Source organism: Syngnathus acus, chromosome 23 (assembly GCF_901709675.1).
Source record: "Syngnathus acus chromosome 23, fSynAcu1.2, whole genome shotgun sequence".
NCBI lineage: Eukaryota > Metazoa > Chordata > Actinopteri > Syngnathiformes > Syngnathidae > Syngnathus > Syngnathus acus.
In genome coordinates this window covers 786,170-799,350 of record NC_051107.1, presented here as the reverse complement: position 1 = coordinate 799,350, position 13,181 = coordinate 786,170, and the positions used below count along the sequence as shown (strand labels likewise).

At 52.3% G+C, this 13,181-nt stretch overlaps 2 protein-coding genes across 2 annotated transcripts; both read right to left on the bottom strand.

The window, feature by feature from the left end:
- Positions 1–461: 461 nt before the first annotated feature.
- On the bottom strand, positions 462–3,004 carry LOC119117451. Its single transcript, XM_037243728.1, has 2 exons — positions 1,427–3,004; positions 462–1,082 (listed from the first exon to the last, which is right to left on the bottom strand). The coding sequence occupies exons 1-2, from the start codon at positions 2,410–2,412 to the stop codon at positions 968–970; spliced, it is 1,101 nt and encodes a 366-aa protein (XP_037099623.1). The 5' UTR covers positions 2,413–3,004; the 3' UTR covers positions 462–967.
- Positions 3,005–8,611: 5,607 nt separating this feature from the next.
- Positions 8,612–9,920, bottom strand: LOC119117460. Its single transcript, XM_037243736.1, has one exon. The coding sequence runs from the start codon at positions 9,864–9,866 to the stop codon at positions 8,667–8,669; it is 1,200 nt and encodes a 399-aa protein (XP_037099631.1). The 5' UTR covers positions 9,867–9,920; the 3' UTR covers positions 8,612–8,666.
- Positions 9,921–13,181: the final 3,261 nt, after the last annotated feature.

The window sequence follows — 13,181 nt, the reverse complement described above, 5'->3', positions numbered from 1 at the left end:
TAGGGGTCCAGGGTCAAGATCTGACTTGCGTTAGAGACTTCTCTGTGTGCTTTAAGAGCAGCGTATTCATCTGGATATGCATCTCTTTGGACAGTCTCTAGTATGAGTCTCTTGGCTGCTGCAACCTCCTCAGGAGTGCGAGGTCCGCTGCACTGATGCCAGCCTTTGCATGTATGCTGCGGTGTGTCTGTTGAGTCTGAGGTGGAGATTGACTTGTGAGAACGCATCTGATGTATCAGAAAGGAAACGGCTCTCAGCAAGGAGCTCCATTTTGAAAAACGCTGGAATCTTGAAGAGGTAAGTGGCTTGGTTTCGATGTGCGTAAGTAAAGCTGTCACTTGCGGTCTGACCTCCACATCTTTCCCAGGCTCTATCAGATCGAACTGAATGTGCGTGTCCAGCTTAGGAGTCTTGTGAAGAAAGTCGGGTCCTACGAACCACATTGTGTCCATCAGCTGTGATGCAGGTACTGACCTGGTGGCTAAGTCAGCAGGGTTATGTTCCGATGGCACATAATGCCACTGCTCAGGAGAGGTTGTTTGGCGAATACGATGCACACGATTGTGCACGTACACAAAGAAGCGCCTTGAGTCGTTATAGATGTATCCGAGGACCACCTTGCTGTCGGAGTAGAATTTCACAGCGTCTGGTTTGTAGTCCAGTTCACTCAAGATCAACTCTGCCAGCTCAACAGCCAGGACGGCACCACAGCGCTCGAGTCATGGGATCGTAGCCTCCGGCTGTGGTGACAGTCTATTTGTGATGGACAAATCCCACTTTGCAATGGCCCTCCTTACTGACTGCTCTTAAGTATGCAACCACCCCTATGGCCCAGTTAGATGCATCACAAAAAACACACAGTTCGGTGTACCTTGGCTCAGAGAGTGACATTGAAACATAGCAGCGGGGCACATGGAGGCTGCTCAGCTCTTTGAGTTTGCATGTTTCCCACATGCTCGCCTTTTCGTCAGGGAGTGGAGTGTCCCAATCCTGGACCCCACTGGACAGCTCTCGCAGCAGCAGCCTGCCTTTGATGGTCACTGGGGCGGCCAGACACAGCGGGTCGAAGACGCTGTTGACAACTGACAGCACCCCACGGCGAGTGTAAGGCTTATCAGCAATGGCGACTTTAAAGGTGAGCATGTCTGTGTTAATGTCCCAGCATAAGCCTAGGCTCCTCTGCGCAGGGAGAGAATCATCATCCTGCCGCAGCTCTCTAATGCCAGAGGCCAGTTTTTCAGGTTCGAAAGCTTTCATCACAGTGACACTGTTTGATGCTATTTTGTGCAGCTTCAAATTAGACTCGGCGAGTGAGGCACAGGTACGTTTTAGCAGGTCTATGGCAGCAGACTCGGTGGGCAGTGACACGAGTCCATCATCAACGTAGAAATGTCTATGCACAAACTGTGTTGTGTCAGTGCCATACCTTGCTTCACCTTTCTTAGCAGCACGTCGTAGTCCATAGATGGCTACTGCAGGCGATGGGCTGTTGCCGAAGACGTGTACCCGCATGCGGTACTCTTGAACCTCTTTAGACAGGTCATTGTCTTTGTGCCACAGAAATCTGAGGTACTCTCTGTGCTCATGCCTCACCAGGAATCCATAAAACATCTGCTGGATGTCCGCAGTGACAGCAATGAGATCTTTTCTGAAACGCAGCAGCACGCCAAGCAGAGTGTTATTCAGGTCGGGCCCTGTGAGAAGCACTGAGTTGAGGGAGAGGCCGTTCAGTCGGGCGCTTGAGTCAAACACGACCCGTATTTGCCCAGGCTTCTGGGGGTGGTACGCACCAAAAAAGGGCAGGTACCAACATTCTTTTGTGTCGTCAATGGATGAGGGAATCTCTGCATGGTTGTTTTCAAAAAGCTTTTCCATGAAGGAGGAAAACTGCTCTTTCGTCTCAGCGTTTTTTCTCAAAGTGCGCCGTAGAGAGCTGAGACGAGACAGGGCTTGCGCTCTGTTATTTGGGAGCCGAGGGCGAGGCGACTTAAATGGTAGGGGAGCTACCCAGTTATTCCTTTCATCCTGGGCGACTTCTTTTTCCATTATTTTCAAGAAGAATTCGTCCTCAAAGGACATGGCACACTTGTTGTCGCTGTCTGTTTGTTGGAAAACAGTCTGCCCGAGCTGATCCTCGACTGGCAATGGTTTCAACGTATGTGTAGTGTGGCCATGCTTGTCCTCCCCGCCGTAGCATGGTTTCTCTTTCACACAGATGCTGTTTTGGCAAGGAATGAGAAGTGACGGACGTCCATTTTGAAGCACATGAGTTTTGAAGATGCTCAGGGTTGGCTTGTGGGCGTTGTCCAGGCAGACTTCGCCTATAATGACCCAGCCTAAGTCCAGGCGCTGGGCAAAAGGTGCGTTATGAGGACCATTGACTTGATCTCTCACTTTGTGTGCACGTATCATTCTCTCCCCAACAGGATCATCATCTCTGCATCAGGATCCAGCTTGGGAATGAGAGGAGCGAGATGTTTCAGGTGCGCATGTGTGAGGGTTACCTCTGGAGTTGGAATCTCAGATTTGTTATTCATTATTTCATTGCACTCAATGAGAGGTGGAAGGTCTAGGCACACACCTCCGTTCACTGCTTCGATCTGAAAGCCCGCCGCCTTCCTGCCGACCATCTCTGTGGTGCCAGCGCAGGTCCTCATCAGGTAAGGGGAGAGGCTGCTCTTGACTTTGAAAAGGTGGAAAAATTCAGAGCGGGCCAGTGGGCGGTTGCTCTGATCGTCAAGTATGACATACATTTTGACAGAGCGATCTGGCTGTCCCCGAGGGAAGACGCGCACCAGGCACACCTTTGAGCATGAACGTGGGAGGTTGCCCTTGCCACAAACTTTCGTGCATCGTGACGTCACTTCGAGTGGGGAATTTCCTTGTGCCACTGTGTCTATTTGTGGAAGGGCCGATTGATCGGGAGGCAGAGAGGTGTCTGGGTGCATCGCAGAGCTGTGTCTTTGGCTGTCACACTCACCACATTTCAATGATGCCTGACAATCCTTGGATAGTCAAATGAGTGTTTGACCGGCAGTTTTGTGCGTTCGTCTCGTCGTACTGAGTCGTGCTACAAGTACGGCAGGAAGGTTCTGCTCGACATCGGCGAAAGCGAGTTTTGTCGAGTTCTGGACTTTGATGCGGGGACATTAAAGGAGCTCGGACTGCTACGTCCTGAAGCGTCGCCGGAATCGTCTGCTATTCCTCCCCCGGTTGGGAAGCGTCGAAAGCGGTGTGCGAGGAGGCTGAAGAGGGGCAAGCGTGGGGGCGTCCGGGCCAGGCTGGCGGCCAACCCGGCTCGCCCGGCCGTGCCTTCCATTCTTCTGGCGAATGTTCGATCGCTGGACAACAAAATGGATTACATTCGCTTGCTGAGATCTACAAACCGGACGGTGCGTGACTGCTGTGTGCTCGTGTTCACTGAGACTTGGTTGACCGTCAACATTCCGGACTCGGCTGTACGTCTGGAGCGGCTAGCGTGCTATCGGGCGGACCGGACCATTGTACGAGGGGGGAAATCTCGTGGAGGTGGAATATGCGTCTACATCCGTGACGAGTGGTGCCGGGACTCTGTGGTGGTATGCAGGCACTGCTCGCCACTGGCGGAGTTTGTGATCATTAAGTGCCGTCCTTTTTACCTGCCGAGGGAATTTACCGCGATTCTGCTGGTCGCGGTTTACATCCCGCCTTCCAACATCGGAGGCGACAGGGTCGCGGCTCTTAGTGAACTGTACCAGGCTGTCAGTGACCAACAGACAGCGCACCCTGACGGTTTCACCATCTTCGCTGGGGATTTTAATCATGCTAATCTGAAGTCTGTTTTTCCGAGGCTTCACCAGCATGTTGATTTTCCTACGGGTGGCGACAGCTTCCTGGACCTGGTCTACTCTTCGCATAAAGGAGCTTTCAAAGCCGCACCCCTCCCCCATCTTGGACTTTCTGACCATATCACTGTTATGCTTTTGCCTGCATACAGACAAAAGGTGAGAACATCCAGACCAGTTCGCAAGCGGGTGCGGGTGTGGCCTGAGGGTGCCTCTGATGCGCTTCGTGACTGCTTTAGCTCTACTGACTGGGACGTGTTTAGGAGGGCTGCCACTTGCGACGGTCGGGCGGACATTGAGGAGTATACTGACTCTGTTTCCTCCTACATCAGGAAGTGCATTGATGATGTGACACACTCAATATCCGTCGTCACTCGGGCTAACCGGAAGCCATGGCTGACAGGGGCTGTCTTCAGGCTGCTGAGGGCCAGGGACAAAGCCTTCAGGGCGGGGGATGAGGCTGGCTTGAGGACTGCGAGGGCCGACCTGTCCCGGGGCATCAAAGAAGCGAAGAGGGCGTTCTCGGGCAAAATTACCGCCCACTTCAAGGACAGCAGGGACGCACGGAGCCTTTGGCAGGGCATTCAGACCATCACGGACTACAAGCCCGCGCCGCAGAGCTGTGAAGGCGACGTCCGTCTGCTCAATGACCTCAACCGCTTCTTTGCTCACTTCGACGCTCAGAGCAGCACTTGCCCGCTGAAGGCCACTCCCCCTTCCCACGAGCTGCCCCTGTGCCTCTCCGCCGACAGCGTGAGGAGGACGCTTGCCGCTATCGACATCCGTAAGGCGGCGGGCCCGGACAACATCCCGGGTCGAGCGCTGAAGGACTGCGCTGGTGAGCTGACGGGTGTCTTCACGGACATCTTTAACACTTCCCTGCAGCAGGCCATCGTCCCGTCGTGTTTCAAAGCTGCCACCATCGTGCCTGTGCCGAAGAAGCCTGCTCCGTCCTGCTTCAATGACTACCGCCCCGTGGCACTTACGCCCATCATCATGAAGTGCTTTGAGCGGCTTGTCATGGAGCACATCCGGTCAGTTCTCCCCCCCACCATTGACCCCTTCCAGTTTGCGTACCGAGCCAAACGGTCCTCTGAGGATGCCATCTGCTCTGCCCTCCACTCGGCCCTCACCCACCTGGAGGGGAGGGACTCGTATGTGAGGTTGCTGTTTGTGGACTTCAGTTCTGCCTTCAACACCATTGTGCCGCAGCGTCTCATCAGCAAACTGGACAAGCTGGGCCTCAGTACCTGCCTCTGCAACTGGCTACTGGACTTCCTCTGTCAGAGGCCGCAGGTGGTACGTGTTGGCGACAAGATCTCCGCCAGCATCACGCTGAGCACAGGGGCCCCCCAAGGCTGCGTGCTCAGTCCGCTGCTCTTCACCCTCCTGACGCATGACTGCGCTGCCACCTGCAGCGGCAACCGCATAGTGAAGTTTGCTGACGACACGACTCTGGTGGGTCTCATCACCAAGGGAGACGAGACTCAATACAGGCTGGAGGTTGACCTTCTGACCGCGTGGTGCAGGGACAACAACCTCCTGCTGAACGTCGACAAGACCAAGGAGATTGTTGTTGACTTCCGGAAGGGTCACGCCCAACACCTGCCGCTGACCATCGACGGTGCTGTGGTGGAGAGAGTGAGCAGCGCCAGGTTCCTGGGGGTGCACATCTGTGAGGATCTCTCCTGGTCCACCAACACCGCATCGCTGGCGAAGAAGGCCCAGCGCCGCCTGTACTTCCTTCGGAAACTCAGGCGAGCGGGGGCTCCTCCGGCCGTCATGACTACTTTTTACCGCGGCACCATTGAGAGCGTCCTCTCCAGCTGTATTGCTGTCTGGGGTGGCAGCTGCACTGACTACGACTTGAAGGCCCTGCAGCGCGTAGTGAAAACGGCTAGTAAGACTATTGGTGCTTCTCTCCCCTCCTTGAAGGACATTTACACCTCCCATCTCACCCGCAAGGCGACCAAGATTGTGGGTGATGTGAGTCACCCCGCTCACTCTTTGTTTGAACTTCTGCCCTCTGGGAGGCGGTACAGGAGCCTGCGCTCCCGCACCACCAGACTCTCCAACAGCTTCGTACTCCAGGCTGTTAGGATCCTGAACTCGCTCCCCCTTTCAGCGTAGCGTCCTGTTCTTGCTGTCTGCTGTATGCACACTGGCTCGGTTTTGCCCCTCTTATTTATTGGTCTATTATTTATTCATCGCTCATTTTATTTTATTTATTATTTATTATTTATTATTTATGGTTTGTGCCTTCTTGTTTTTGTTTTGTGTCGCCTACTTGTATGTCTCGTCACCGTGGGATGGAGGAAACGGAATTTCGGTTTCTTTGTGTGTCTTGACATATGAAGGGATTGACAATAAAGCTGACTTTGACTTTGACTTTGATAGGTGGTTTGGGGCGCAGCATTTAAAGCAACGTTTATGTTCTTTAAGAATGTCTTTTCTTTCCTGTAATGTTTTTGCTCTAAATGATCTGCATTTTCCCAATGGCTGTGTTTTCTTGTGCACAGGGCAATAACGAGCCGGATCATTGTTTTCCTTTCCGTCGTCCGTAGAGTTTAAGGTGTTTGCATCAGTGGTACCAGACACGTCTGTTTTGCGCGCAGATACAGCAGTCTTAAATTCACTTGGCTTGAATGGAGCTTTCTCACCTTTGCCGTACGGCTGGCTACTGATGGACAGGCTGAAGTTTGGGTCATTTCGAGCCTTGGCTTGGCCATACACAACGTCCACAAAAAACGAAAAGGGAGGGAAAGATGTCCTGTAGCGCTCCTTGTACTTTGAGCCTACACCGAGCCATTTCTCCTGCAGGCCTGAAGGTAACTTCTCCACGATAGGCTTTATCCCACGAGGCGTGTCGAGGTATGCAAGGCCAGGAAGATATCCATCGTTTTTGGCTGCTAATAGCTCCATGAGGAGATCACTGAGCAATCTTAGCTTCGTGTTGTCTCTAGCAGACAGACGGGGAAAATCGTCCACTCTTTTGAACAGGGCATTTTCAATTATTTCTGGTGCGCCATAGCATTCATGCAGTCTATCCCAGGACAGTTGTAGAGCAGCTTTGGGCTTGGTGACATAAACAGCACGGATCCTCTTTACAAGTTCAGACGAGTCTTTACCGAGCCACTTCACCAAGAGGTCCAGCTCCTCACTGTATGATAAACCTAAGCCTTGTGTTGCATTTAGGAATGAGGACTGCCATGCCCTAAAATTCTCTGGCATATCATCAAAGTTTGTGAGGCCAGTAGTCACTAATTCTCTGCGAGCAAGAAACTTGGCAAAGTCTATCATGTGTGGAGGGCTGGCATGAGGAGGAGAATACTGACCTTGTCGCATATCTGGACTGTCAGGTGGCTTTGGGGCAGATGTGTGCCTTGCTGCATGTGAAGGCTGAGTCGGGCTTCCGATGTCACTCTGAAGAGGCCTGAAGTTATCACGCAAAGGCCTGAAGTCATCCATGCGTGGTGGTGTCGTAGGTGTGGGTGATGACTGTCGTAGGAGGCTGGACTCACAAGGTCTGACCGCACCATGAAATGGGGGGCCATAATACGGAGCGTTGATTGCCTCTTGGAACTGCTCCTTTTAGTCACGTTCCTCATTCACTGATGGTCTGCAGACGTTGTGTGAGGACCTCTCCTCAGCTGCCGCAGGTGGTGGACTATGTGTGGGTTCGCGGCGCAGGACTCCACTGGAGGCTACAAGGGACTGCGCGTTGAGCTGTGTTTGGCTTTGCACATAATCTTCAGTGCGTTTTTGAGCCACATGCGCTGGCAAATGACTTTTTATGCTTAGCACATCTTCATTTTCTATAGCTGCAGCTGCTTCCAATACTTCTGCTCTCACCCGTGCCACTTCTGCTCCCTTTCCAATTTCTAATTCTTCTAAATCTATGTCTAGCCGAGCTCGTTGCCTTTTCATTTCCAACTGCTTCCTTGAATAGGCTACCTCGGTTGCCGCTGCTTCAGCCTGTTAGGCTACGGATTTTAGTTATTGATCTGACTCCAAATTGCGATCAACACTTAACACATGAGTCGTTACGTCCTCATCCACACACTGGCGCACCTAACAATTTTGCGAGTTCGTTCTGTCAAAGAGAAGACCAGTTGATCAATCAGACCGAATTTACCAATTGTTTATTCCTGACAAAGCAAGCGAATACAGGCGCCTGGGTCCCGGGTCCCTCACACCAAAACCCGTGTGTTCTTGTGACCATCAAGAGACAACGCATTCTTCCGGGTTGCCCAGTTATAAAGAAACACAATATGAATATTCCAACGTGCAAAACTTTGTGTGATGATTGGTCGATGGCCAGTCCTCCCCGTCTGGGTGTTATTGCTGAGTGCAGCTGTCCGGCCTCAGCTGTCTGGCGGTTGGGTCCGACCACCAGGACGGGGTGTTATTCTCGTTCCTCACCGGCCTCGAGATGTTCTTGTCAGGTGTCCTCCCTGTCTGGGCCGATGATACATCCTTGAGGTGTTCTTGTCAGGTGTCCTCCCTGTCTGGACCGATGGTACATCCTGTTCCACAACACTTTGGAGAAAACAACTTCGTGCAGTTCCCTTACCACCCACCATGCGATCACACAAGCACAGCCACTACTGGAAATTATATTGACGCTCGCAATCTCCGCCGTGTAATATCCAATCAACAATAACGGCAAATTAGGGGGGAAAATAAACCAAACAAATTGTTTTTTTCCAGCAAAATTATGCAATCATTTACATCGTGCGCTTTTGAAACACTTTGGGTGACACTTGTTCGATGGCTGAGGCACGCATCATCATCATCGGCGGTCACTCGGGACGAGTATGACTGTCTTCTTCTCAGGGCCGTCTACTTGTGGGTCCGCAGGTGGGCGTAGAGGCCGATCCGGGATCCACATATTTTTGTGCAGTGTGGGCAGGGGAAAGTGGTGGTGGGTTGTGGTCGTGCTGGAGCCTGTTTTTGTCTTTCCTTTCGGAGTTGTCGTTTGGTTTCTGCGACACGGCGGAGTTCCTTTTCGTGATGTGCTGCACCTTCTTGCACCGCTGCCCTCCAGCAGTTCCTGTTCAAGGCGATGCGCTCCCAGTCCCGAGATGTTATTTGGAATTTCTTGAGATTGGTCTTGAGCTTGTCCTTAAAACGTTTCTTTTGCCCGCCCGGGGCTCGCGGACCTCTCTCCAGCTGGGAGTATAACATCTGTTTGGGGAGGCGGATGTCAGCCATGCGGAGGAGATGTCCTGTCCATCGGAGTTGGTGCTGCATTATTAAGGTGGTGATGCTCGGTATCCTGGCTTCCTCCGGAACGCTGATGTTTGTGCGTCTGTCCACCCATTTGATCCTGAGTATTTTCCTCAAGGTTCTCTGGTGGTGTTGTTCAAGAGCTCTTAGGTGCCTGCTGTAGGTTGTCCATGATTCTGCCCCGTAAAGTAAGGTGGGGAGAACCGCAGCTTTGTAAACCAGGAGCTTGGTGTCAACCCGGAGGTCTCTGTCTTCAAAGACTCTTTTCCGGAGTCTGGCATACGCTCCACTGGCCCAGCTCAGGCGATGGTTGACCTCAGAGTCAATGTCCGCTTTGGAGGAGAGAAAGCAGCCGAGGTAGGGGAAATGGTGAACATATTCAAGTGCAGTGTTGTCCACATTTATGATGGGCGGAGTAGATGGCTGGTTGGGTGGGGGTTGATGTAGCACCTGGGTCTTCTTGATGTTCACGGTCAGACCCAGGGCTCTGTATGCCTTAGCGAAGGAGTTCAGGATGCCCTGGAGGTCTTCTGCAGAGTGTGCTGCAATGGCATTATCGTCTGCATACTGGAGCTCCACGACCGTGGTGGTTCTGATCTTGGTTTTGGCTTTGAACCTGTTAAGGTTGAAGAGCCTGCCATCAGTCCTGTACCATATTGGGATTCCGTGTGGTAGTTCTTTGTTGATGAGGTGGAGTATGGCGGCAATGAAGACAGACAACAGGGTGGGTGCAATAATGCATCCCTGTTTGACCCCTGTCTCTACAGTGAAAGGCTCAGTCAAGGAGCTGTTGTTGAGCACTGTGGCTGTCATTCCGTCATGTAATAAACGCAGTATTCTGACGTGTTTGTCCGGGCAACCATACCTCAGAAGGATGCTCCATAGGGCCTGGCGATCCACCGTGTCAAAGGCTTTTGTAAGGTCTATGAAAGCCATGAACAAAGGCTGTTTATGCTCACGGCATTTCTCCTGGAGTTGGCGTGCTGTAAAAATCATGTCTGCAGTGCCTCTAGACGGGCGGAAACCGCACTGCGATTATGGGAGAATTTCCTCAGACAGTGGCAGTAGGCGATTGGCAAGAACACGAGCAAGTACTTTGCCAACTGTTGAAAGGAGCGAGATGCCCCTATAGTTTCCGCAATCCGCTTTGTCCCCTTTCTTAAAAATGGTCACTATCAGAGCATCCCTGTGCTCCGAGGGGAGTACTTCTTTTTCCCAGACCTTCAGAAAGAGGGAATGGAGGTGGCGCTGGAGCTCTAGTCCACCTTCCTTTAGGACCTCAGCTGGGATCCCATCTGGCCCAGAGGCCTTGTTGTTCTTCAGGCTCCTGATGGCATCTTGGACCTCTACTAAAGTGGGAGGTTCACCCATGTCTTCCCTGATGGGACTCTGAGAGATGTGACTGAGGAAATCTGACTGAGTTGTGCTGTCACGGTTGAGGAGTTCCTGAAAGGGCTCTCTCCACCGGTTGTTTATGGACTCATTGTCCTTCAACAGCCCCTGCCCGTCTTTAGAGCGTAGGGGTCTTTGGCCGCGATGGCTTGGGCCGTAGACAGCCTTAGTAGCGCTGAAAAAGCCTCTGGTGTCACCAGAGTCTGCCAAACTCTGGATTTCCAGTGCCCTTTCTGTCCACCAGGAGTTTTTAATCTGTCTCACCCGGCTCTGGACGTCAGCCTTGGCTCTGGAGTGAGCCTGTCTCTTTGCTGTGCAGGTGATGTCATTTTGCCAGACACGAAAGGTTTCCCTTTTCTTGGAGATGAGCTGTTCTATCTCTGTGTCGTTCTCATCAAACCAGTCCTGATGCTTTCTGGCCTTGTACCCGAGAGTGGCACGGCAGGTGTCGAGGATGGAAGACTTGAGCAGGCTCCAGTGTTCTTCAATGTCCTCAGGGTATTCCTGATTGAGGCTTTCTCCAAGAGAGGCCTGAAACAGCTGCAGGGCGGCAGTGTTGTTCAGGGTCTCGAGGTTTAGTCTCTGCCGGCTCAGCTTCTTTTGCAATCTCCTCTTCCTCTTGAGTCTGATGGACATCGTGGATCGTATCAGGCGGTGATCTGTCCAGCAGGCCTCTGAATCCATCATGGCTTTTGTGATGCTCACGTCGCGCTGATCCCTGGCTCTGACAATGACATAATCAATAGGATGCCATTGTTTAGAGCGAGGGTGTCTCCATGAACCCTTGAGTTTGTTCTTCTGGCGAAAGATGGTATTGGTGATGGTAAGGTCGTATTGAGCACATTTGCTAAGAAGCAAAACCCCGTTGGAGTTGATGTTTCCAATGCCTTCCTTTCCAATGGTGCCCTTCCAGAGGTGGTGGTCCCGGCCCACTCTGGCATTGAAATCTCCCAATATAATAATCTTGTCCTCCTTGGGTCATCAGGCGCTCACTGATTCCCACAGGGAGTTCAGAGAGCTGACTGATCAGTTGGTTCTTGATGGCAAAACCAACCCCGTGGATCCTAGGCTCATCTGTGGCCTTTCCTTTCCAGAAGAAAGTGTATCCACCCTTTTCCTCCTTCAGATGACCTTCCTCTGCCCGTCGGGTTTCTGAAAGAGCAGCTGTGTCACTCCGGCATCTTCTCAGTTCCCTGGCAATGATGGCGGTTCTCCTCTCCGGCCTATCACTGGTTACACTGTCCATTAGTGTGCGCACATTCCATGCTCCAAAATTCATGTTTCTGTGTTTTCGACCGCATATTGGTGATTGTTGGGGAGGGTAATACGCTAGATCTTGGGTGTATATAGTGTACAAGATGGTGTATCGGTCAGAATACAGGAGGCCGCAAAGGACGTTTTTGGTCATGAACTCGGCTTTACTTCGCTTCGACTATGACTAGCGAACTTCTACACCACCATACCGTGAACTGCTCTCTTCCGGACTGCCCTGCTCATGCGCGGAGAATGCCGCGTCACCCCATGGAGTCACGTGACATGCGGAGCGGGAACACAAGGCAGAGCCGCTGCCAACACAAACATGCACATAGAACAGCACAGCATGCAAACAATGTTACAGCCTTCTGTACAGCCGCCCCCAAATGTGCAGGGCACATTTGTTACAAATGAAGGCTCATCAGTCTTTATGAGAGTCTCGAGTCACTTCCGATGGGAGGGCTGGTAGCACCACCAGTCGAGCTACTGGTCTGGTGTACACATGCCCTTTAATGTCGACATCAGCTGACCTTATGTGGCCATCGTCACTGCGATGGATCTTCGTCACATGACCAATAGGCCACATGGCACGGGGTAACTGTGGCTCGGTGATCATGACCACTGACTTCTCCAGGAGGTCGGGGGGGGAGGCTTGCCATTTCTGTCTTGTTTGCAATCCCGGTAGGTAATCCCTGATAAATCTTGACCAAAACTGGTCGGCAAGGACTTGGGAGTGCCGCCAGCGCCTTTGGCTCAGGATTTCGCTCTTCGGGTAGACAATTTGGGGGAGTGATCCATCAGGCCGCCCCAGTAGGAGGCTATTGGGGGTCACGGGGTCGACGTCAGACAGGTCAGCGGACACATAGCCCAAAGGTTTTGAGTTGAGAATGGCCTCCACTTCCAACAGGACGGTGGAGAGGACGTCCTCATGGATAGGCTCAGTACCTAGACAGGTGCGGAGTGCAGACTTGACTGCTCGTACTTCTCTCTCCCATACTCCACCAAAGTGAGGGGCTGCTGGGGGGTTGAAGTTGAATTTGATTTTACGTTGAGCGCGTTGACTTTGTAGGGTTGGACACATACTTGTGAAGGCTTCCCGAAGCTCTTTCTCTCCTCCTTTGAAATTGGTCCCGTGGTCTGACCACAGTTCCGAGGGGGTTCCTCTTCTGGCAATGAATCGCCTCAAAGCCATCAGGAAAGCATCAGTGTCCATATTTCGTATGAGGTCCAGATGTACCGCTCTGGTGGTCAAGCACTTGAAGATGAGACCCCAGCGTTTCTCATGGCGTCGTCCAACCTTTACTAACATGGGACCGAAACAGTCCATGCCAGTGGCGTGGAAGGCAGGTTTATGCAACTGGAGGCGTGCGGTTGGGAGGTCAGCCATTTTAGGTATGGAAGGCTTGGCCCGCCAGCGCTGACAATCTGCACAGGAACGTTGATAGCGACGAACTGCTTCACGGCCGTGAATGATCCAATAGG

What these genes read in the sequence shown, in the direction of transcription:
- LOC119117451 (XM_037243728.1), bottom strand. Translation starts at nt 2,412, where the DNA reads ATGATACGTGCACACAAAGTGAGAGATCAAGTCAATGGTCCTCATAAC. An exon ending in GCTAAGAAAGGTGAAGCAAG is followed by an intron (nt 1,083 to 1,426) that starts GTATGGCACTGA and finishes GGGTGCTGTCAG; the next exon opens with TTGTCAACAGCGTCTTCGAC.
- LOC119117460 (XM_037243736.1), bottom strand. Translation starts at nt 9,866, where the DNA reads ATGACAGCCACAGTGCTCAACAACAGCTCCTTGACTGAGCCTTTCACT.